The 24496-nt window shown below is 43.6% G+C and overlaps 2 protein-coding genes and 1 pseudogene across 3 annotated transcripts in view; all 3 read right to left on the bottom strand.

Moving 5' to 3' along the window:
- Nucleotides 1–2233, bottom strand: part of LOC309557714 (carboxypeptidase O-like) — a 116373-nt pseudogene extending 114140 nt beyond the window's left edge. Inside the window, exon 1 of the transcript in view lies at nucleotides 2140–2233. The product of the transcript in view is annotated as a carboxypeptidase O-like (transcript). The remainder of the gene's footprint in view (nucleotides 1–2139) is intronic.
- Nucleotides 1–24496, bottom strand: part of LOC309558932 (uncharacterized protein) — a 754545-nt gene that overhangs the window by 254488 nt on the left and 475561 nt on the right. The gene's annotated exons all lie outside the window — the stretch shown is intronic.
- LOC309558934 (carboxypeptidase O-like) overlaps nucleotides 9204–24496 on the bottom strand; it is a gene marked incomplete at both ends in the record, with an annotated part of 74891 nt that continues 59598 nt past the window's right edge. Inside the window, 2 exons of the mRNA XM_082262031.1 lie at nucleotides 9204–9475; nucleotides 20370–20454. Coding sequence (XP_082118157.1) covers nucleotides 9204–9475; nucleotides 20370–20454 — 357 coding nt within the window. The remainder of the gene's footprint in view (nucleotides 9476–20369; nucleotides 20455–24496) is intronic.

Raw genomic sequence — 24496 nt, 5'->3', positions numbered from 1 at the left:
TATGTAGCGGCATGCTCCGTTTGTGCCCAGAGTAAGTCCCCTCGGCACCTTCCGTTGGGCCTTCTGCAACCCATAGCCACCGGGGAGCGCCCATGGTCACACCTGGGGATGGATTTCATTGTGGACCTCCCTGCATCCCGAGGCCATACGGTCATTCTCATGATTGTGGATCGATTTTCCAAAATGTGCCACTGTGTTCCTCTCAAGAAGTTACCCTCTGCACAGGAGTTGGCCAGGGAGGCCTCCTGGTTGCACGGTCTGCCCAAGGAGATTGTGTCGGATCGGGGGAGTCAGTTTGTGTCCAGGTTCTGGCGCGCCTTTTGCTCCCAGTTGGGGATTCATCTCTCCTTCTCCTCGGCCTACCACCCTCAGTCCAATAGGGCCGCAGAACGATCCAATCAGGCCTTGGAGCAATTCCTTCGTTGCTATGTCTCCGATCACCAAGACAATTGGGTTGACCTCCTGCCTTGGGCTGAGTTTGCCAGGAACACGGCGGTGAACTCTTCCTCTGGGACGTCTCCCTTCATGGCCAATTATGGGTTCCAACCTGCCGTGTTACCGGAGGTATTCTCTCCCCAGGATATTCCAGCTGTGGAGGATCACCTTTCCGTCCTACGTGCTTCTTGGGTACAGATCCAGAAGTCCCTTGAGGTCTCTGCGCAGCGCCAGAGACTCCAGGCTGATCGCAGACGAGCGCCTGCTCCTTCCTACCAGGCCGGAGACCGTGTATGGTTGTCCACCCGCAACCTCAACCTTCGAGTGCCCACTCCCAAGCTGGCGCCTCGCTTTGTTGGTCCCTTCCGAGTGCTTCGCAGGGTAAACCCGGTAGCCTATGCCCTTGCGCTTCCTCCTGGCATGCGGATCTCCAACGTGTTTCATGTCTCCCTGTTGAAGCCACTGGTGTGTAATCGTTTCACTTCCTCGGTTCCTCGGCCCCGTCCGGTCCAAGGGGGCAATCGTGAGGAGTATGAGGTGAGCAATATCCTGGATTCACGCCTGGTCCGCGGTCAGGTGCAGTTTTTGGTTCATTGGCGTGGTTATGGTCCAGAGGAGCGTTCCTGGGTTCCCTCCGCAGATGTCCATGCTCCTGCCTTGCTCCGAGCCTTCCACGCACGCTTCCCTCAGAAACCGTTCTTTACTCCGCGGAGGAGGGGCCCTTGAGGGGGAGGTACTGTCATGGTCTTACCTTCTTGCTGTTCTCCTTCGTTTGACATGTGCTGGCGGCCATCTTGGTTCTGGGTTTCTTGTAGCCTCCCACCCTGCGGCTCCTCCTTCCCACTGGGAGGAGCTGGATGCCTAGCTCATATATATAGGAGGTCTGTGGCTTCAGTTCCTTGCTTGGTCCTCCTGTGTTCACATGCTTCTAAGACTGCTGCTGCTTCTGGTCCCTGATCCTGGCTTCGTCTGACTACCCTGCTGGTTCCTGATCCTGGCTTCGTCTGACTACCCTGCTGGTTCCTGATCCTGGCTTTGTCTGACTACCCTGCTGGTTCCTGATCCTGGCTTCGTCTGACTACCCTGCTGGTTCCTGATTCCGGCTTCGTCTGACTACCCTCCTGGTTCCTGACCTCTGGCTTCGCAAGGACTCTGCCTCGGTTTCGCCATCCGTTTGGACTTTTGCTTTACAGCTTGATTTTCAATAAAGCCTTCTTATTTTCACTTATCTGTTGTTGTACGTCTGGTTCATGGTTCCGTGACACATACCCTCCAACAGGACTCTTATGTAGTTGGGCTGGAACCTGTTTTTAGCATCTTTTTTGTGTAAATGATTTTTTATTGAAAAATTAAATGCATACATTGCAAATGAACAACCGTACAAATACAGTAACATATTGACATGGTACAGGCTTAACGAAACACAACAGTACAAGCCGAACAGTGCCTGTCCCATGGGTGGGGGAGGAGGGGGGAGGGAAAGGTACAGGTTAGGTGAGGTAGAGTGGAGTAAGGATGCAGTAAAGAACAATGATGTCAGTACATTAGAACTGGTCTACAATGTTGTTGCCCAGAAGTTCCATTGAGAGTTGAAAGATTGCAACTTCAATTGGTTGATGGCGATAGCCTTTTCAAATTGATAGTTCGTTTTTAATAATGAAACCACCTCTGACAGGTTCGGGGCATCGGGTGTTCTCCATTTACGTAGAACTACCGTCCTGGCCGCCAGAAGAACATGAGTCACCCAAGGTCTATACATGACGGGGATTTTATCTATACCTAGATTTAGTAAAGCCATAGCTGGGGACGGTGAGGTCAAGCAACCCGTGTGAGAAGATATGTAAGAGAACACTTGGTTCCAAAAACTGCGTAGGGAGGGGCACGACCATAGTATGTGAAGCAGAGTGCCCACCTGGGAGCACTCCCTCCAGCATAGTTGGGAATATTTTGGGGAGAAGCCCGCCAATCGAAAGGGGGTGTAGTACCACCGATTCATTATCTTGAGAGCCATTTCCCATCGGGTGGCACAGTGTGAATATTTGTGAATCGCCTGGAGAGCTGCCTTCCACTCAGTAATAGAGAAGGTCGCAGTCAGGTCCCTGTCCCATCTGAACATGTGTGTAGTCTTGTGAAACGTCACATTGTCCAGCAATATATTGTAGTAGGTTGACAGTCTAGGGGAATGTCCCGAGGTGTCTGTGAGTGCGTCCCATATTTTCCCGTCCACGGTTATTTTGCATAATGGGTGAGATAGTAGGAAGTGCGTTACCCTGAGCACTTGGTAAAAGGAGTTGTGTGGGAGTGCATACTTGCGAATGAGGTCGGGAGTTGAAAGCAAAGTGCCGTTATCATAGAAGGAGTTAAGTGACCCAAGGCCCCAACTAGTCAGTAAGCGTGTGGGGAGATCAGGTATATGCAATCGGAGAATAGAAATCGGTAATAAGGTTTCGGACAGAATATCTCTTCCATTGAGCGAGACTGGAGAGCGACGCCACACCCTCAGCGAAGCTTGCATAGTAGGAGGCAGTAAGCGAAGGTCCCAAGCCTTCCATTTATCACTCAAAAGCAGCTCTTTGAGGTCCGAAATGGGTGCAATGTCTCTCTCCAGGTCCACCCAAATCGGGTGTTCGGCAGGGTTTAGCCAATGTCGTAGCTGAGCCAAAACAGTGGCCCAATAGTACGTCGGTATGTCCGGAATTGATGCCCCCCCAAATTGTTTCTTCCGAACTAGAGTCGCGAAAGCACAGCGTGGGTGCTTGCCCTCCCACACGTAGGTCGTCAAGGTCCTAGATAGTTTGAGGAGGTGCGTCATAGGGAAATGGATAGGGAGAGCTCTGAACAAATACAACAGTTGTGGCAAGATAAACATTTTATACGCCGCCACCCTGCCGCTCCATGAGAACCACAGGGGGCGCATGCGAGATATGTCGGCATTGATCTTTGCCTGTATTCTGGACATATTTGTTGAGAGCAATTTGGCAGGGTTTGCTGGGAGATCTATACCCAAGTAGTGTATTTTATCGGATGACCATGGAATAGGAATATTACTCGCGAGGGATACCTGGGAGGTGGAGGAGACCCCCATGTTAAGAACCGTGGACTTAGATGCATTTAATTTGTAGTACGATACCTTACTGTATGCCTGAAGTGTATCGTAAGCCGCTGGGAGGGACGTGTGTGGTTGGGTAAGCATTAAGATAATATCGTCCGCAAAAAGGTTTATCTTATGATGATAGGAAGGGAGGGAGAAGCCCATTATACAGGGATTAGATCGAATGGTCTCCGCCAAGGGCTCAATGACCAAGTTAAAAATCGACGGAGAGAGAGGACATCCTTGACGGGTGCCATTCGATATATGGAATTGTTTGGACAGAGTACCAGCAGTGTATACCCGAGCCGTCGGGGAAGAGTACAGCGCCGTAATAGCTGACAGTATTGGGCCCCGAAAGCCAAACTTCAACAACGTGGCTCGCATGTACCCCCAGTGGACCCTATCAAATGCCTTTTCGGCGTCCAAAGTGAGTAGCACCGACGGGGTTTTGGATGTATGAGCTAGATGCATGATCCCTAGGACCCTTCTAGTCGCGTCCGACGTCTGTCTACCAGCTGTGAATCCCATCTGGTCTTTATGTATAAGGGACGGCAATATTGCTTGCAAGCGTTTGGCGAGTATACGGGCGTATATTTTGGCATCGGAATTAAGTAAGGAGATGGGGCGAAAGTTAGCAGGGGTGTTGGGTTCTTTCCCTGGTTTGGGTAGCGTGACAATGTGGGCCCCTAGTATGTCAGGTGGGAGTGAAGACACCTCCATGGCCTTATTAAACACTGCAACTAAAGTGGGGCTCGTGAGGTGGGACGTGAGCTGGAAGAATTCATTTGAGAATCCATCCGGCCCTGGTGATTTACCCTTGGGCAAGGAGGAGATGCTGGTTTGGACTTCAGACAGTAGAATCGGTGAATTCAACGATTCCAGTTGGTCAGTAGTGAGAGATGGCAGGGACACGGCCGCGAGGAATTGATCAATATCTGCTGCTGTCGGTTGGTGTTCGCTGGGGTCGTTCTGTAAGTTATACAGCGCGCCGTAGAAGTTGGCAAATTCGTCGGCTATGGCCTGCGGGTGTGTGATTTTCGATTTGGTCGAGGGTTGCAACAGATGTGCAATCCTTGACTAAGCCTGTTTGTGTTTAACCTGATTGGCCATATATTTCCCCGCTTTGTTAGCCTGAAAATAATGTTGTTGTTTAAGGTATTGGAGATGTTTGTCTGACTGTTCTAGGAGTAGGAGTCGAAGGTCCTGTCTCAGCTTGATCAAAGCCGTCGAGTCCGCATCGTTCGGTCGTGCTTTGTTGGTCATTTCCAGATTGTGAATGTCAGTCGTTAGGGATGATATCTTGTCCCTCCTCTGCCTCCGAAGCCGTGACTGCTGCTGGATGCCCACCCCTCTGATGAAGGCCTTGAGTGCACCCCACAGCACCCACGGGTCGGAGACAGAGGGTTCGTTAATGGCAAGGAACTCATGTATCTCCTTGTTGAGTCTATTACGACACCCGTCGTCCTGCAAGACCCGGGAGTCACATCTCCAGATACGTGTCGGGGAGAATTTGGCGGATTCCTCTATGGTCAATTCCACCACCGCATGATCGGACCAGGTGATGTCAGCGATCTCAGAGGAAGTTGCCCTATTCAGCAAAAATAAGTCCACACAGAACAAATCTATCCTGGAATAGGAATTATGTCTAGGAGAGAAAAAGGAATAGTCCCTCTCCGCTGCATGTTGGCATCGCCAAACATCGTACAGCTTCTCTTTATGAAGAAGGGGCCCCAGGGACTGCCGTCGATCCCGGGGGGACGCCGAGGTGTCCAACCCAGGGTCGACGACAGCGTTGAAGTCCCCACACAACAATAAATGACCATATTTAGCATCATATACTTGCGGGAGAACTCTCTTCAGGAACCGAAGTTGGTGCGAGTTTGGTGCGTAGAGCACACACAGAGTCATTGGCATGCCATTTATGTCACAGGTGGTGATGATGAACCTGCCGTCAGGATCCAGTACAGTCTTGTGGATTGTGACCGCCAAAGTGTCTCTAAACGCCAGCATCACACCCCGCTTCTTATTGTTACAGGAGGCAAACAGGATCTGTGGAAAGTTCTTGTGGGTACAGCGAGGTTGACTGTCAACCTGAAAGTGTGTTTCCTGTACAGCCAATATGTTAGCTTTCCGTGAGGTAGCCTCCTTCCACAGAGAGCGCCTTTTTGCGGGGTGATTGAGACCGTTCGCGTTGATGGATATCACCTTAATGGTCATGGGGAGACATAGGGATCCTTAGAGCTGACCTTTGGGCGTACAAAACAGAACAAAAATGCATCAGTTGCGAATCATCCTTACTGTCCAAGGAGGAGGGAGCAGGGGAAGGAGGGATAGGTATGAGGGCAAAAGAAAACAAAAAGCATAAGAAATGGACTGTCTCTGCAGTCCGAGAGCGGAACCATCCGCAAAAAAATAACAGGAGGCCAGATAGAGGTACTATCCGTGGCCTAGGACAAAAAACGTGGGTCCTCAGTGTGCGTTGGGGCTGGAGTGCACTGACGGAGACCTGGAGGATCTTTTGCGCGATGCTACTTGCCATTCAGCTTCCAATGGGCGTAAAGGTGGAGAGAAGGGCGGCATAGCCTGATCCGCCGGCAGTATATTCCATCTACGGAGCGCTGAGATCCCTTCTTCCAGGGATCTAATAGCCACAGATGAGCCTTCATGGGTGACCAGAAGGGTCGCAGGGTATCGCCACTTGTGTTGCACCTGATGGTTGCGCAGAGCCTTAGTGATCGTGGATAGGTTGCGCCTAGCCTGCAGTGTGTGCTTGGACAAGTCCGGCAACAGTTGTACAGCGCTATATGGATCCGGTAGCTGATTGTTCTGTCTGGAGGCAAGCATGATGCGATCTTTAGCATGGAAAAAATGCACCCTCATGAGAACATCCCTGGGAACATCATGCGTTAGGAAGGAGGGTTTGGGTAGACGGTGAATCCTGTCTATTAAAAGTTCTGAGTCCGGGATAGTGGGGACCAGAGTTTTAAACAGCTCCGTCGCATATTGCAGAAGTTGTGTGGGGGGTACCGATTCTGGAACACCTCTCAGCTTTATATTGTTGCGCCGACTCCGATCTTCTAGATCGGCGACCTTATTTTTCAGCCATGCGATTTCCTCGGATTGAGAGTTCGTCCTGTCTATAACCACATTGATGGATTCAGCATGGGTATTAACAGTTCGTTCCACTAAGTCTATCCTGGAGCCCAGAGAGGAGATTTCTTTAGTGATCTGCTTGGTTTGCTGCTGCATGTCAGCCTGCATAGATGCTCGCAGGGAGTACAGCATGTTCTTCATTGAGGATTCTGAGATAGGGTTCCCCCCCGAAGGGTAGGCTGCAAAGGAGTCTCCATGAGTGGGGCTGAAGGCCGCGGAGGCCTGATTGTTAAAAGTAAGTTCCATACCTGAGTCGTGCAGCGCTGGAGGAGGAGAATCCCTGCGCTGTCTGTGCTTCGCTGGGCTCCGGGATGACGGAGAAGGTGGCGATGGTGAACCCGAAGATTGTCCGCTGTCCGGGTTGGCAATCATGCGGCGCTGAGGTGGGGTAGTCTGGAGCTGTGGAAGCTTGGGGATCTGCGTCGGGCTCGGCTTCCCGCGCTGCCCTCCGCTCGTGGTCCCTCCGCCATTTTGGCGGAGCCCGGAGGCTTGGGAGATGAGATATCCCGTCATTTTACCGGACTGTCCGGTATCCTTCTTGCGCCTGGCCATGGCGGATGATCTCCCGCAGGTCACGGATCGCGTCCGGGGTGTGTAGGAGCTTTGTGGGCTCTAGTAGCGGCGTTTGTCCTGGGTGGCCGTGCGGAGCTGACTCAACAAGCAGCCATCTTCCGCGCTGGCAGCCACGCCCCCTTGTTTTTAGCATCTTTTGATCTGGTTGTAAGGAGCTTCACTTGTTGCAAATTGTTGATCAAGACTGTCTGAGAGATCATGGTATCCTCTGTATTGGATATCTATGTATCTGCTTCATTAAGTCAACCTCAAATATTGTCTTGATCTACCCTGGTGAAAGTACACTCAATCGCCAGGTGGTCAATTTTTGCAGTCAAAGAGCCCATACAGGTCTCTATAGCAGCTAGGTGATTGTTTCCCTGAGGAGTCAAGGTTGGAGCAGATGTAGGGAAGAGGTGTGTGTGGCTGTACTCATGAAGGAATTTGCAGTGGATGTGCTTACTTGCAGTGTTTTCCTTTCCAAAAATATTTTTAATAACTTTCAATGTTCTTCTAAACTTGAAAAACATGGAGCACAATTCACGTGGCACCACATCCATAGACATATGAGAAGAGCGAAAATAAGGAAAAGGGGATTTTAAAAGTGCCATTCTTAACCTCAAGAAAGTGAATACTTAGTTAATTTATAATACAAATTTATTTTAATTAATTTCCAAATTTTCTTAGACATAACTATATTCATTGTTTTTTGGTTAATGGTCATGTGATTAGACGTTGTACTCAGACTAAAACAAATGATATTGCTATCCAAACTAAAACAAATAATACACACTGCAGAGCTGCTGCTATAATATGGGTTATATAACCTTAATAAGGCATTTACAAATATATATATATATAGTACTGCTCCTAAAAAACATATATACATTTCTCGTTTTATCATAAATATACCAAAATTCATAAATATACAAAGTGTACTAGTGCCAACTACAGTTCATAAAGTCCATATTTAATATTGATTAGTACAGTTTAAAATGCCAGTGCAAATGCTCCTTTCATTAGTGCAGGATCCACAGTGTTGTGCTCCCCTCCTGTGTTCCCCATTCAGCGATGGCAATAGAGTCTGAATGGCATTTTAGTATCCTGATGTAAATTGGATGGTGTTCCTCTTTCAATTCTCCTCCACTCCTCCGATGTGTTGACCAGCATTTATGCCACAAGGTATCATAAAAGAAAACTCCATAGCATAACTCAGTTTGACTTTTTTATATTGTTAAAAGTAATAGCACTTACAAACGTGATTGTTAAATGAGCATGTAATGTTGGATCAGGCATCAACTCAGTGTGCGTTCCAGCCACCGAAATTGTCATCACACTACGTCCCCGCTTGACGCGTTTTACCCCTCCCACTGGGCGTCCATTAGTTGGCAATAGTACACTTTGTATATTTATGAATTTTGGTATATTTATGATAGCACAAGAAATGTATATATGTTTAATGGAGCAACGCTATATATTTTGGCAAATAACGTAAAACTTTTCAGTGGTTACATATTGCATGTAGGAGATTCCCTAAGAAAGGTACTCATTCTGCTAAGCCATAGCCTATAGGTATACATATAGAGAATGATGTTCAATATGTACATATAGTATAATAACTATATTTAGGCCAGGCTGCAGAAAACAATTAGGCGTCAGTCTCTACGCATTTCACTGTAAACTGGCTTCCTCAGGAGAAACAATTGTTAGGTTTTTCATTGTCCTTCTGCAGTTCCTACTAGCCGTTTTAACTCCACTCCATGTTTTGAGACTCCCTGGGGCATCTTTCCTGTGTAGATTTAGCATCACCAGATCTCAGCTATGGTTATATTTATGCTACTGTTCTATATTATAAATATAAATGCATGTCTGTATATTTTGTAAATAATTGTGGTCTATCCCCTAATTTAATTATTTAGTCAATGCTAGGAAAAAAAGCATGCTTATGTAAAACTTTTGACTGTTACGGATATTAAAATAAAGCATGATATGTGCCAATAAGGACTGAGAATATCAGATTTATCCAGAGAGTATCAGAGAAGATTCTTGATGCACTGCTGAAATGTTTTTCATTGATATATTCCATAATGGATAAAACTCCAGCTGTGGCCTCTTCACAGTTTGGTTTAATCTGGTCTTCTGGAAGCACAAATCCAAATGTCCCATTATCCCTTAACTCAATGGTGTATGCTAAAGAAATTCCAATGTCATAAGCCCAGTCCATTGAGGAGCCAGCATTGCTATCTGTTGTATAAATATACAGAGAAAAACAAACAAAAAAGGTTAGCCACATTATAGACAGGCAAAAAGCACTCTTAGACCATTAGGTAATATGTTGTTCCCCCTAATGAAAATCACTAAAATGATTGCAGAGAACGACAATGGATTACACAACAAAATATTTTCAAATAGTCACAATATATGCAATTCCTACATAGTTAGTCAGGTTGAAAAAAGACACATAATCCATCTAGCTCAACCAATGATAAAAAAAAAAAAAAAAAAAAAAAAAACCTAACCGTGCAATCCCATATACACAATCCTATGCCCACAGTTGAGGAAGGCAAAAAACCCCAGCAAAGCATGATCCAATTTGCTACGGCAGTGGAAAACTTCCTTCCTTATTCCCCCAAAGGCAATTGGATATTCCCTGGATCAATTTTCCCTATAAATGTTAGTACCCAGTTGTATTATGGACACCTAGGAATGAATCCCTGTCTTTTTTAGAGCAATCTACTGAGCTGGCCAGAACCACCTCTGGAGGGAGTATATTCTACATTTTCACAGTTCTTACTGTAAGGAAACCTTTCCATAATTGGAGACAAAATCTCTTTTCCTCTAAACGTAAAGAGTGCCCCCTTGCCATCTGTGATGACCTTAAAGGGAATAACTCAACACCAAGTTCACTATATGGATCCCTTATTTATTTGATCATACCCCCCCCCCCCCTAATTTCCTCTGCTCAAGAGAGAATAAATTCAGTTTCCCTTCTCTGCATTTTCTCCAGTTCCCTGATATCCTTTTTGAGAACAGGTGCCCACAACGGAACTGCATATTCCAGATGAGGTCTTACGAATGATTTGTACAGGGGAAAAATAACATCTCTATCTCTACAGTCCATGCCTCTCTTAATACAAGAAAAGACTTTGTTTGCTTTGGAAACTGCAGCTTGTCATTGCATGTCATTATTAAGCTCACGATCTACCAGAACACCCAGATCCTTCTCCAGTATGGATTCTCCCAGTTGTAGTCCCCCTAGTATGTATGATGCATGCATCCTAGCCCCCAAGTGCAAAACTTTACATTTATTAACATTAAACCTACTTTTCCACAACTAAACAGTTTCCCAACTAAACAGTACATTGAGTTCTGCTTGTATGTTGGAGACATCCTGTAAGGAAGTTATTTCTACTGCATAGCTTGGTGTCATCTGCAAAGACTGAAATGGTACTTTTAGTCCCAGACCCTATATCATTTATAAATGTATTAAAAAGTAAGGGTCCTAACACTGAACATTGGGGTACACCACTGATAACCTTAGACCATTCAGAATAAGATTTTTTTTAATTATAGGCACTACATTGTCCCTATGCCAATCCAGTGGTACTTTTCCAGTCATTAACGAGTCCCTAAAAATTACAAACAATGGCTTTGAAATTTCAGAGCTCAATTCTTTTAGGATGCATGGGTGGATGCCATTTGGTTCTGGTGCTTGATTGTAATGTTCCGGTACCTTTGGTACCCTAAATTACTCTTTTTCACAAGTGTATGCGCCCCACCATTCTCTTTTGGAAAGGTGCGCATACACCTTTAAGACTGAAGCTGTCATCACTCAGCGCCGGACTAGATGGCTATTTAAATCGCCGGTTCTCACTCACATGTGTTCGTTCAAACACCCTTACCTGGATGCTAACTTGGCTTGAAGCTTTCGTGCTTGCAAGCATACCTCGCTGACGGAACCTCGCTGCGCTGATCCCTGTATCCTGCTTCCGGATCATCCGCTCCTCCTGAACCAACCTTCGGCTGTATTGCTATTAGTGCTAAGTACCCCGCAGGGGAACCCTCTATAAACTTATACTAAGCTTACACTATCTAGCTCTGCATAGTAAAGACTATTTATCACATCTGCATATCTAGATTGCTAGCTCTTAAGACTACTGCTACTTATTCCTGCACTGGGTTGATCTCTCTTGTATGTCCACCTGCTACTCTGTCATCTGCTACCATACATGATTGCTAAACCTACCTGCATCCATCTGCTACTGTCTTACCTTCAAGTGTCTGTCACCTACCACCTCCACTCAACCTGTCTCTTAAATCTTCATCACTGTGTTACTACATACATAAAGTCACTCTAGGAACCAGCTTGTTGAGTGTGTGTATTTACTAGCTGAATTAAGACCTTCCACACATGATGAGTCATTGAGGTTGGGAATGGTATCTCAGCATCTCTCTTACATGACTACTGAAGTGGAATATTTCTGCAGCTGAAAATCCACACCATACATGAAACGCAGGAGCGTTACAGATTGAACGAACCCACAAATGGATTCAGCAGAAATAACCACTCAGGTGACACAATTAAAACAGCAAGTAACTGTGTTAATACACGCACTTGCTGAATTAAAAGAAGACAATCAGGCTCTGTCGCAGCAGGTAATTAGACTGACACAACTTACCTCTGCTCAGTCCCCTGAACCCAAGATAAATCCCCCTTTGGTATTTACAGGCGATCGCAAAAAATTTTGCGAATTTAAAAACGCATGTGAGTTACTTTTTTTGCTAAAACCTCGTACCTACCTTACTGATCACATTAAGGTTTGTACTATTATTTCTTACCTAACAGGCGATCCTCGAGCCTGGGCAGACTCTCTTTTTGAGAAAAACGACCAGCTTCTCAACTCCTATGCCTTGTTCCTAGCAGAACTCACTAGCCTATATGATGACCCCAATAGGCAGAGTACTGCCGATCTTCAATTAAGATCCTTGAAACAAGGAAGGAGGCCTGTAGAAGACTTTGTCGCGGAATTCAAGAGATGGACCCTTGATTCAGAATGGAATGATGCATCTCTGAAAACCCAATTTAGGCTTGGCCTATCAGAAGCCGTTAAGGACGAGCTCGCCCGAGCGGATCTACCAAAACCCTGGATGCATTAATACAACTCAGTATTACCATAGATAGAAGACTACGAGAAAGAAAGGCTGAGAAAATGGGAATGCCATTATCCGTTTCCTCTCGGATTCCGTCCGTTAACCCCGTTCCTATGGAGGTAGGAACCATACGCCCACCGCTATCAACTATGGAAAAAGCCAAAAGACGATATGAAAATCTCTGCTTGTACTGTGCATCCCCGGATCACAAGATAAATGTCTGTCCCCTAGTCAACAAAAAGAAGGGTGAGTGTTCACATGTCCTCCTAGGGGGATTGACAACTTCATTCACTAACCCTTACATTTTTGTTTGTTTGACATTACAGTGGGACCAGAACAGGATTACTACTAAGGCCATGATTGACACAGGATCTTGTGGAAATTATATTGATATATGTTTTGCTGCTTCAAATAAAATTCCTGTTATTTCTAAACTTAAACCTGTCTCAGTAAGTCTTATTACCGGTGTTCCGTTATCCTCTGGTCCGATCACCGATCAGACACAAGCACTTCTAGTCACTATTAACGAGTCTCATAGGGAGACTACTACCTTCGATTTAATACCTTCACCCCACTTTCCCATTGTGTTGGGACTTCCCTGGTTACACACACACCAACCAACCATAGATTGGAAGGAACGGTCCTTGGCCTTCCTCTCTGGCTATTGCGAGGATACGTGTAACCTCCCGTCTTCTGGGAAGATTCTGTCTATGGTGACAGATGAGATTGCACCACTATGTTATCAGGATCTTTCTGAGGTTTTTCTTGAGAAAAATGCTCAAGCATTACCTCCTCATCGAGACTATGATTGTAGCATTGATCTACTCCCAAATAGCAAATTGCCGTTCGGTCATGTTTATCCTCTTTCACAGGATGAACTTTCCCATCTCAAAACCTATTTGGATGAGAATTTGGAAAAAGGTTTTATTAGACCTTCCACTTCTTCCACAGCAGCAGGACTCTTTTTTGTTCGCAATAAGGACTCAAGTCTCCGACCTATCATCGACTACAGGAAATTGAATGCTATCACAATAAAAGATCGCTATCCTCTACCGCTTATCCCTGAGCTCATTGAGCAGGTGCGTGGAGCTACCTATTTTTCAAAATTGGACCTGAAAGGAGCATACAATCTCATTCGAATCCGTGATGGACACGAGTGGAAGACTGCATTCAGAACCAGATACGGATTGTTCGAATATCTTGTGATGCCATTCGGGCTATGCAACGCCCCTGCAGTTTTCCAACGATTTATAAATGATATTTTTAAAGACTTACTAGATGTCTGTGTTGTGGTATATCTGGACGATATACTTATATATTCACGATCCCTGTCTGAACACATAAGACATGTAAGACTTGTACTATCGAGATTGCTTGCACATAACCTTTATGTGAAACTGAAGAAATGCTTGTTTCATAAAGACGAGGTACTCTTTCTAGGCTACATCATATCCAAAACAGGAATCGAGATGGACATGAGTAAAATATCCTGCATTCAGGATTGGCCTACACCAACCACACGCAAGGCGCTACAGCGATTCCTGGGATTTTCAAATTTCTACAGGAAGTTCATTAAAAACTTTTCTGCTATTGTGAGACCCCTCACACAGCTCACTAGCATAAAAAAAACATTCAAATGGTCAGAAGAAGCAAATAAAGCTTTTCACTTGTTAAAGACAAGGTTTACTTCCGCTCCCATATTACGCCATCCAGACCCATCCCTCCAATACATTCTGGAGGTAGATGCGTCAAACATGGCAGTAGGAGCAATACTCTCCCAACGACCAACCCACACTTCACAACTTCATCCAGTCGCCTTTTTTTCTAAATCCCTAAGCAGTCCCGAGATAAATTACCCCGTGGGTGAAAAGGAACTGCTTGCTATAAAATTGGCTCTGGAGAATTGGCGACATTTACTCGAAGGCACCCAATTACCAATAATTATATACACGGACCATAAAAACCTCCAATATCTTCAGACTAGCAAAACTCTCTCGCACCGACAGGTACGATGGTCACTATTCTTTCTAAGGTTTAACTTCCTAGTGACTTACACACCTGCAGATAAGAACAAAAAGGCGGATGCACTATCACGACTAACTGAAGAAAACTACTTTGAAATCCCTTCCGTTCCTATAATACCTCACAAACGCATTATTGGAGTTGTCCGTTCCTTGAAGGAAGAGGTTTTGCATGGTATAAGTTTGGATTCACCCCCACCACAACTAAATACTGATGCAGAAGGCTTCCTCTACTACAATGACAAACTTTACATACCACCTACCCTACGCACCAAGATCTTGGAATTATCTCATGATGTGCCTATGGCAGGACATATGGGTATGACAAAGACTCTTAATTTGATTTCCCGGCAATTCTGGTGGCCTGACATGAAAACATCTATACAAAAATTCGTCTCTTCATGCAATGTCTGTGCCAGGTCCAAAATTGACACTACGAGACCATCCGGTCTACTATGCAGTCTACCAATACCCCAAACTCCATGGGAAGTTTTGTCCTTGGACTTCATCGTAGAATTGCCTCTTTCCAAAGGATTTAATACCATCTTGGTGTCAGTGGACCATCTGACAAAGATGGCACATTTCATTGCTATTCGCAGACTACCTTCATCCAAACAAATGGCAGAACTCCTGATGAAACATGTCTTTAGATTACATGGTATCCCAAAAACTCTTCTGTCTGACCGTGGATCCCAATTTATTTCTAAGTTCTGGCAAGAACTATGTCACATACTACGGATCGAGCGGAAGCTCACTTCTCCTTACCATCCGCAGACCAACGGACAGACTGAAAGAGTCAACCAATGCATCGAGCAGTATTTACGTTGTTACACTTCTTACCAACAGGATGATTGGGTGGATCTTCTCCCTCTGGCAGAATTTGCCTACAACAACGCAACCCACAGTACAACCAAGCAGAGTCCGTTCTACTTGAACTATGGGTTTCATCCCTCTATTCTTCCACCACTCATCCTTCCTTCAAACAACCCAGTAGCCTCAGACTATCTTACCCAAATAAAGGATTCTCTGGGTTTATTAAATACTACCATTGCACACGCTCACAGTCAACAAAAGAAGTACTATGATCTTCGCAGAAGACCTTCTCCACAGTACACTATCGGGGACCTCGTTTGGCTCTCAACAAAAAATTTAAGACTGAAGATCCCTAGCAAAAAGCTTGGACCTCTGTTCTTGGGACCTTTCCCAATCAAAAAACTTATTGGAAAAGCTGCAGTACAGCTTACATTGCCAATAGACCTAAAAATCCATCCCATTTTCCATGTGTCGCTACTGAAGCCCCATGTTCCGGACCAAGGAATAAGGCCTAATATTCCACCTCCGCCTCCTGTACAAGTTGAAGGTGGAGAAGAATACGAGATAAAAGAGATTCTGGATTCTCGTATCTACAGAAGAAGACTTCAGTACTTGGTTAGATGGAAGAACTATGGGCCCCAAGACGACACCTGGCTAAACACCTCTGAAATACATGCCCCTAGATTAATCCGCAATTTTCATGCGAGATACCCAGACAAACCAGCTCCAGAGGCCTTCAGGAGCCGGCCTTAAGGGGGGGTATTGTAATGTTCCGGTACCTTTGGTACCCTAAATTACTCTTTTTCACAAGTGTATGCGCCCCACCATTCTCTTTTGGAAAGGTGCGCATACACCTATAAGACTGAAGCTGTCATCACTCAGCGCCGGACTAGATGGCTATTTAAATCGCCGGTTCTCACTCACATGTGTTCGTTCAAACACCCTTACCTGGATGCTAACTTGGCTTGAAGCTTTCGTGCTTGCAAGCATACCTCGCTGACGGAACCTCGCTGCGCTGATCCCTGTATCCCGCTTCCGGATCATCCGCTCCTTCTGAACCAACCTTCGTCTGTATTGCTATTAGTGCTAAGTACCCTGCAGGGGAACCCTCTATAAACTTATACTAAGCTTACACTATCTAGCTCTGCATAGTAAAGACTATTTATCACATCTGCATATCTAGATTGCTAGCTCTTAAGACTACTGCTACTTATTCCTGCACTGGGTTGATCTCTCTTGTATGTCCACCTGCTACTCTGTCATCTGCTACCATACATGATTGCTAAACCTACCTGCATCCATCTGCTACTGTCTTACCTTCAAGTGTCTGTCACCTACCACCTCCACTCAACCTGTCTCTTAAATCTTCATCACTGTGTTACTACATACATAAAGTCACTCTAGGAACCAGCTTGTTGAGTGTGTGTATTTACTAGCTCAATTAAGACCTTCCACACATGATGAATCATTGAGGTTGGGAATGGTATCTCAGCATCTCTCTTACATGACTACTGAAGTGGAATATTTCTGCAGCTGAAAATCCACACCATACATGAAACGCAGGAGCGTTACATTGATCCATCTTTATTCTGTTTAAATATTTCTGGACCATATCACTTTTGAGCCATTGTGGATCATTTGTGTCAATACCATCCCCATTATGGCCATGAGCTCCCCCATGCTCCTTTGTATACACAGAGCTGAAGAAAGTATTTAATAAATTTGCCTTCTCTTTGTCCCCAGTCACCCACTCCAGATTATTTTGTAAAAGGCATATGTGCTCAGACCTGACATTTTTACTATTAATATATTTGAAGAATATTGTTTTTTTTGGGGGCTTTGCCCTTTTATCTTTTGCAATCTGTCTTTCATTTTGAATTTTGCATCCTTGATTTCCTTTTTATATATTCTGTTATATTCTTTGTAACATTTAAACAGTGGTAGTGTTCCTTCATTTTTAAATGTTTTAAAAGATCTTTTATTATTATTTTATAGGTTTTTTAACTTTGTCCATGAGTCACATAGGTTATATTTTTAGCATTTTAAACGTATTGCCCATGGCAATATACTTTGCAGGTCGTTTTCATACAGTCATTTTAAAGAATTCCAATTTCTGTTCTTCATTAATCGATGCCAATATTTCTTCCCAGTCTAAGTCTTGGAGAGCAGCCCTCATCCTTGGAAAATTTGCTCTCTTAAAGTTAAGTGTTTTTATATTTCTGTATGCGTTTGTTGCTTACAGCTAACATTAAATTAAATCATGTTATGGTCACTGCTACCCAGATGTTCTTTTATATGAATATTGATAATAAGCTCTGCATGGTTTGAGATTACTAGGTCCAGCAGAGCATCATTCCTAGTCTGGGCCTCCGAAACTGCACCATAAAATTGTCTTGTAATAGGTTTATACATTTTTGCCTCTACGTTTTCCTGCAGTGCCATTACACCAGTCAATCTCTGGCTAGTTAAAATCCCCCATTATTATCACTGTCCCAGCCCTCGCAGCCCTTCCTATCTGTGCCAGGAGCTGAGTCTCCACCTCCCCATTAATACTGGGAGGTCTATAACAAACTCCATCGATAACCTTTGTATTAGACACACCCATGTACATTTCCACCCATACTGCTACAGACTCATCACACTCTCTATCAACTAGGTCCTCTTTTACGCCGTGTGAAATTCTGTGCTGGTATGATAATTTTTGTCTACAAAATACAAGAAAAACCATGGGAGCTAAGTATGCTCTCAGTTTGGCTAACTTATTAAAGTATTAGTGATAAAAATAATTTATTTTTGAGAGAATTGACACATTTAATAATATGCCTAAAGTGTGTGTGATAGCGCTGGACCGAAGTGAAATTGGAAGTGAAAATTGTTTCTCATGGATGTACCATAAGTGCACTTTCCTTCAAAGAAGCAGATCCATAATTAAACTATAGTGTGGGTGAACCCTGTTCTAGGTTGCTATTTCTCTGATAGGGAGCACTCACCAGATGTTAAATTCTTGATGTTTGCAGAGGAGCACCTGATACAAAAGTTCATCTCACGTAAAGAGCATCAAATACAGCAAATGTGTTTTGGGGGGAAAAAAATACCCCTTCTTCTGGACTTAAGCATTCATAAGCCTTTAGTGATGTCAGGAGATGCTAGTCTTCATTAAATCTTAGCACGGGTACCTTAGTACATTCTGTTGGGATTTTATTAACACCAGCTGCTCAAGTCCTGAAGAAAGGGGAGGCTTTTTTTTTCTTCTGAAATGCATTGGCTGCATTTGCTGCTCTTAACCAATAAATGTTTTTAAATGTTCTTTTTTTTTTACCCGCAGCTCCTCAGCACACATCCAAACTTTTAATAATATGGAAAGGATCCACTGACTTTTTATATTTTTTAATCTGGAAAAGAGGTGGTGGGCAGACGGAAAGGAGATGAGGGGCAGCACAGTGGATAAGTGGTTTGCATTTTCACCTAGCAGCCCTGGGGCTGTCAGTTCAAATCCTAGACACGGCACTACCTGCCTGGGGTTTGCATGTTCTCCCTGTGTGTGAGTGGGTTTCCTTCAGGTAAATTGGCCCAAGTTGTGTATGTATGAATGTGAGTTAGGGACCTTATACTGTAAGCTCCCTGAGGACAGGGATTGATTTGAATGTACAATATACTGTATATGTAAAGTGCTGTGTAAATTGACAGTGCTACATAAGTACCTGTATTAAACACACAATAAATAAAATTAGGCCTAGTAGAAAACTGTATGTCTAAATGTTAGATTTTTTAAAAATGTTTTTACATAGTATAATATTTTAGCTTTATGCCCCATTTAATCAATGTGCAAAAGTAGAGGTTAATGTTTGTTGGCAATTTTGGCAACATGTATTTGTATAGCAATGAGAATAATGATGTGACTAATCTGTAGAAAGTGAATAACTACCCCCACACTGCCAATAAAATATTCCTATTATTATTCTTTATGAGCTGTCTGTGATCACCATGTGTTCTCACATTCAAAGCCTATACAATGTAAGCAAGTGTCCCACTGCTCTCAATACTGCATTTTTTATTCCGTGAATCTGTTGTCTGTTCAGAAATGATATTCTGCATACCTTGGTTAAAACGGGTGGTTATTTGAGTTACTGCTGCCTTTCTATCATCTGGAACCAGTCTGTCCATTCTCCTCTGACCTCTGACAACATTTTCCTCCACACAACTGCCGCTCACTGGATATTTTCTCTTTTTCCCATGATTCTCTGAGTATTTCTGCGATTGTCACACACAACCATCCCTAGGATTTACAGACTAGCCCATTTGGCATCAACAACCATGCCACCTTTAAAGTCACTTAAGTCTTCTTTCCTCCCCATTCTGATACTCAATTTGAACTTCAGCAAGTTGTGTTCACCACGTCTAGGTGCCTAAATGCATTGAGTTGCTGCCATGTGATTGGCTGATTAGAATTTTGTGTTACCAAGCAATTGAACAGGTGTACCTAATAAAGTGATTGGTGAATGTTTATACAAACATGTATCAGTCCTTCAAATCTGGGCAAAATAGTCTCTAATATAGTGATCTCCAGTGCAATATCCTATAGATTCATCTAGTATGCCAACTCAAACTGCAAATCCACACGTGCTCCACCTAAGTGAGTTTAGCCTATAACCTTCAACTTTGGACCTACACGGGATATAGATCTCAATACACTTATTGCCTCTTAGGGGTTAAATAGTTCAAAGAACTCTTTTTCCACTTCTTGATCTCTTATAGAAGCAAAAGGGTATGTACCCTATCATATTCTGTATGTACACAGAATAAGAAACACAGTTTTGAATATTTATGCTTATTGATATACATATGAAAGTTTATTTATTGTGTTGAATAGTCACTGAGAACACTGCAACACTTGCTTACATTATAAAGAATAATGCTGCCTTCTGTTAGTGGGTTTAGATCAAATAAAAGAAAATAAAAATATGCTATGAGGACAAAGATTTTGTGGAGTGGGGTTTCATATACTACTCGCTGTTGTCTACTTTATTTTTTATTAGTTTACATAGTATGTACAGCTCCTAAATTGACTGTAATTCTATCCAATTGCTGTTGAGTATATGCTAGTGTCAGTCACATACAACTAGTTATCCCATAACTTATAAATATGAACTTACATAGTGCATGAGATGCTGGTCCAACTGTATATTTTTTACCATGTATTGCTGCTACACTTTTTTCAGCCTTCTCACCAAGGGTCATCTACAAAGAAACAAGGACTGTGATATGTGTACTCATTATGAAGTCAAACAGATAAGCTTGAGATAAAGGTTGCTTGACACATTTTTCTAGGATCAGGTAAAATACTGTAGATAAGCTTGAGATAAGGGCTGCTTGACACATTTTTCCAGGAACAGATAAGATACTGTAGATAAGCTTGAGATAAAGGCTGCTTGACACATTTTCCCAGGAAAGGATAACTTGATAATTCATGAGATAAATATACTTTAGGTTCCAGAGCAGAATTTAAATAAACCAAAGCCGGCCATACATGGATCGAAATTCAGCCAGTTTAGCAGAGATTGGCCAAATTTCGATCCATGTATGTTCTTTAATTTTGATCCATGTATAGGCTGATTGTACCCAAGCCGATCCATCAGTCAACATGGGTACAACCAGCCTGTCGGATCTTTCTGCATATGATTACTGCTAGTGGCTAGGATAGGTAGCTGTAACCATTGCACTCTGCCAGTGTTCTGCCAAAAACTCCAACTTGCTAAATTCTCCAACAACGTTACTTCCGGTGACTGTACACCAGGAATAATTAGATTTCGACCACTTGGTGTTTTCACACAACACCAGCAGCTTATACACTCTGGTAAATGCTATAATTAGTGCAGATTTTTAGTCCGCCTGCTAGTTGTCGCCGCCCTGGAGGCGGCCATGTTTTTAGTTACTAGCGGACTAACAATCTCCACTAATTATAGCATCTACCAGAGTGCGAAGGCTGCCGGTGTGGTGTGAAAACTCCAAGTGATCAAAATCTCCAATTATTCACTCATCGGAAAACACGTCATTGGAGATCTCTGCAAGTTGAGTTTTCGGCAGAACACCGGCCTGGGAAGGCTCCCTGACAGCCCCCCCCACACTGGCAGAATACAATAACGCTGCGGTTGTCATTCCCTCATCAATACTGAATCTGTTGCAGGGGGAATGGAAGTCGTGGAAGGAAAAAAAATCGAGTATTCTAAGGCCTGCCTTACATAAAAAATATGTATATATATGTTGACTTCCCAGTATTATCCCAATTTGGCTAATTATATTTTTGTATGTAGATTGGCACTGGATAACTTAAAGAATAACTAAAGGCAAAACTTTTTTTTTTTTGGGATAGAGTGGAGAGGGATTAGAACACCTGTCAATTTTTATTGCTGTCTGTACTCCCGCTAAGGAGATTCTCTCTCTCTATTTGTCCTGTTTACCATTACCATTAAAAGTGAAAGTAAAAGAAAATCACTAATTTTGGGTTGTCCCCAGAAAAGTAATATAGGGGAAATCTTCCAATGGGGACACTAGTTCTGGTGACCTGGGGTTCCACGTTAAAGTTGTTAGCACCTTTATTACCTGGACCCATCTGAATGAGCCTATATACCCAATAGACTTGAAGTGACTATCTGCTTGCAGCATCTGTAGCCTAGAGATACCAGAAAAATATGGCCTGGTTATGGTATATGGGCCTAAGTGGTCATGTGAACGAGGCAATAGACTGCAATATGAGTGCCACTCATGTCAAATTTGATTTCCCTTTCAAATTGTTTAATCTGGGGTTTTCCCTGTCAGGGCTATTCTGTGTTTTTGACCTCTGTCACCTGTGTCTCATCTGTTCAGTGTTTATTGCAATTTATGGTCTGCCCCCTCACCATCCAGTGCTGGGGCACCAAACTGAGTAGAGCAGAAGATCCTGGGAGCCACAGATCAGAATAAGATCTGCTGTGGGTAGACAAGTAGAAGTCTCAGCCTTGACCCCCTCAGGGCATGTACTGGGGGGGGGGGGGTACAAGCTAAAACTGTCACTTGTCTAAACACAGCAGGTCTTGTTCTGATGTGCAGTAGGGATGATCGAACGGTTCGGGTCGACCATAGGTTCGGCCCGAACATTGGATGTTCGAGGTTCGGCCGAATTTAGAACTTTTTGCCCAAAAAGTTCGGAATTCGGCAACCAGAACCGCCCAAAATGCAATGCTTCAGGAAATGGGCTTTAAAAGCCAGTGATTGGACCAGAACCATTAGCAAAAGCCAATTGAGGGGGCAGGAGAATGCTAGGAATGTGATTGGAGTGACTAGGGGGTCCCTAGACCAATCATTAGTGAATACGCCCCCCGGTATATAAGATTGCCCCCGCCAAATTCCTAGCATTGTTATACTGGACATGGAGGAGAGTGGAAGCAGTTCTGTTAATTTTACTTTAAAAGTGTCATTTAGCTATTTTTAGTGTGAGGAAAGGGATATCTAGTGTAGTTAGAGTGCTCCTTTACACTTAAGTTAGCTTCAAAAAAATTAGTTTCTGTAGGGAAAGTATGAAGTGCCAGGGTGACCGTAATGTAATGTAGGGGAAACTGACTGCCATGGCAGGCTGACCGACTGACCAAACCCTTCCATACCAGGGTGACCGTAATGTAGTGTAGGGTGAACTGACAGTGACTGCCATGGCAGGGTGACCAAACCCTTCCATGTCAGGGTGACCGCAATAGAGAAATGATAATTTCTCTGAATAGCTTCGGAACACCATTATGGCTTCTCACCAGCAAGCATTTTTTATGCTGCAGGGGCTGCCACTGTCAGTGCTTTTTTGAGGACATGTTTGATGTCAGACATGACATCTGAACATGTGTATAGGGGGTATATATACACATATATGTCTGAATATATACCCCTAGACATATATAGGTGTGATAGTAGCAGAAATAAATGCTTGCGCTAATGAAATCATTTACAGTAATATATTTCTGCTACTATCACACCTATATATGTCTAGGGGTATATATTCAGACATATATGTGTATATATACCCCCTATACACATGTTCAGATGTTTTGCCTGCCTCAAAAGAACCCAAAAAAATGCCAAAAAAACGCTAGCGTCAAAAAAAAAAAAATGCCCAGGTGTGTTTTTGCTGCCATTTTTTGGGGGGTTTTGGAGGCAGGCAAAACATCTGAACTTGTGCACAGTACCACTATACACAAGTTCAGATGTTTTTCCTGACTGCAAAGAACCCAAAAAAATGCCTGCTATTAAATTAAAATCTCTTTTTTTTTTTTTTTCAATTTTTTCAATAATTGGCTTTTTTTATCAAAAATGACAATTTTTAAGAACTTTTTTTTTGTGTGATTTTGTGTCTGGGGGTCTAAAAGGTGTACCTGTGAAGTTTCAGCTCTGTAGCATGTCCAGAACCAGAAAGAAAGATCATATAGGTGTTAAAGTTAAAAGAGGCTCCCGACCCACATCCCGGTTTTACTGAAAAATTATCTTTTTTTTTCTTCATGGTTCTGGACATGCTACGGAGCTGAAACTTCACATGCACACCTTTTAGACCCCCCAGATACTAAATCCAAAGTAAAAATCAAAAAATCTCTCTTTTTTTTAATTTTTTCAATAATTGGCTTTTTTTTATCAAAAATTACAATTTTTAAGAACTTTTTTTGTGTGATTAATAGTTAATGGGGCATGACCCAGAACCCTGGGCACTTTTTAGGGGCGTTTATTGGGTTTTAGGGCTTAAAAATGGTGTTTTTTGATTACCGAAGTTCGGGTCCCATTGATTTCAATGGGGTTCTGGAATCCGGGCTGAACTTTCGGGAAGTTCGGATGTTCTGGCCGAACCGAACTTTTCAAAAGTTCGATCATCCCTAATGTGCAGCTCCTGGGATCTTCTGCTCTTATCTGTCATGGTCTGAAGCATAGGGGGCTCCTTCCCAGCCAACACTCATAGCAGCAGGAACAGGACTACATTTCCTAGCAGCCTAAATGGCTCATATACATAGCATGGGTTCGCACAAACTGAGTAGCTGATCATTCACTGATTGAAATTCAGTTGATTCAGAAAGGAATAGCCACATTTTGATCCGTGTGTGGCCTTCCCTGCTTGACAAAAGTGGATTGTTTGATTAATTTCTATTGAAGGGACATGCTGGAAAATGTTTTTTGATCAGCTAACAGGCTGCAGCTGCTGACCAGTGTATTCTGAGTATGTTGCATCTGGCAGAACACAATGTCCCAGCAGGGGGGGATTCCTCCATCGACCTTG

Source organism: Pelophylax lessonae (assembly GCF_965119305.1).
Source record: "Pelophylax lessonae genome assembly, chromosome: 6".
Classification (NCBI taxonomy): domain Eukaryota; kingdom Metazoa; phylum Chordata; class Amphibia; order Anura; family Ranidae; genus Pelophylax; species Pelophylax lessonae.
The sequence above is the reverse complement of the archived record's forward strand: the minus strand, read 5'-3'. Positions and strand labels throughout refer to the sequence as shown.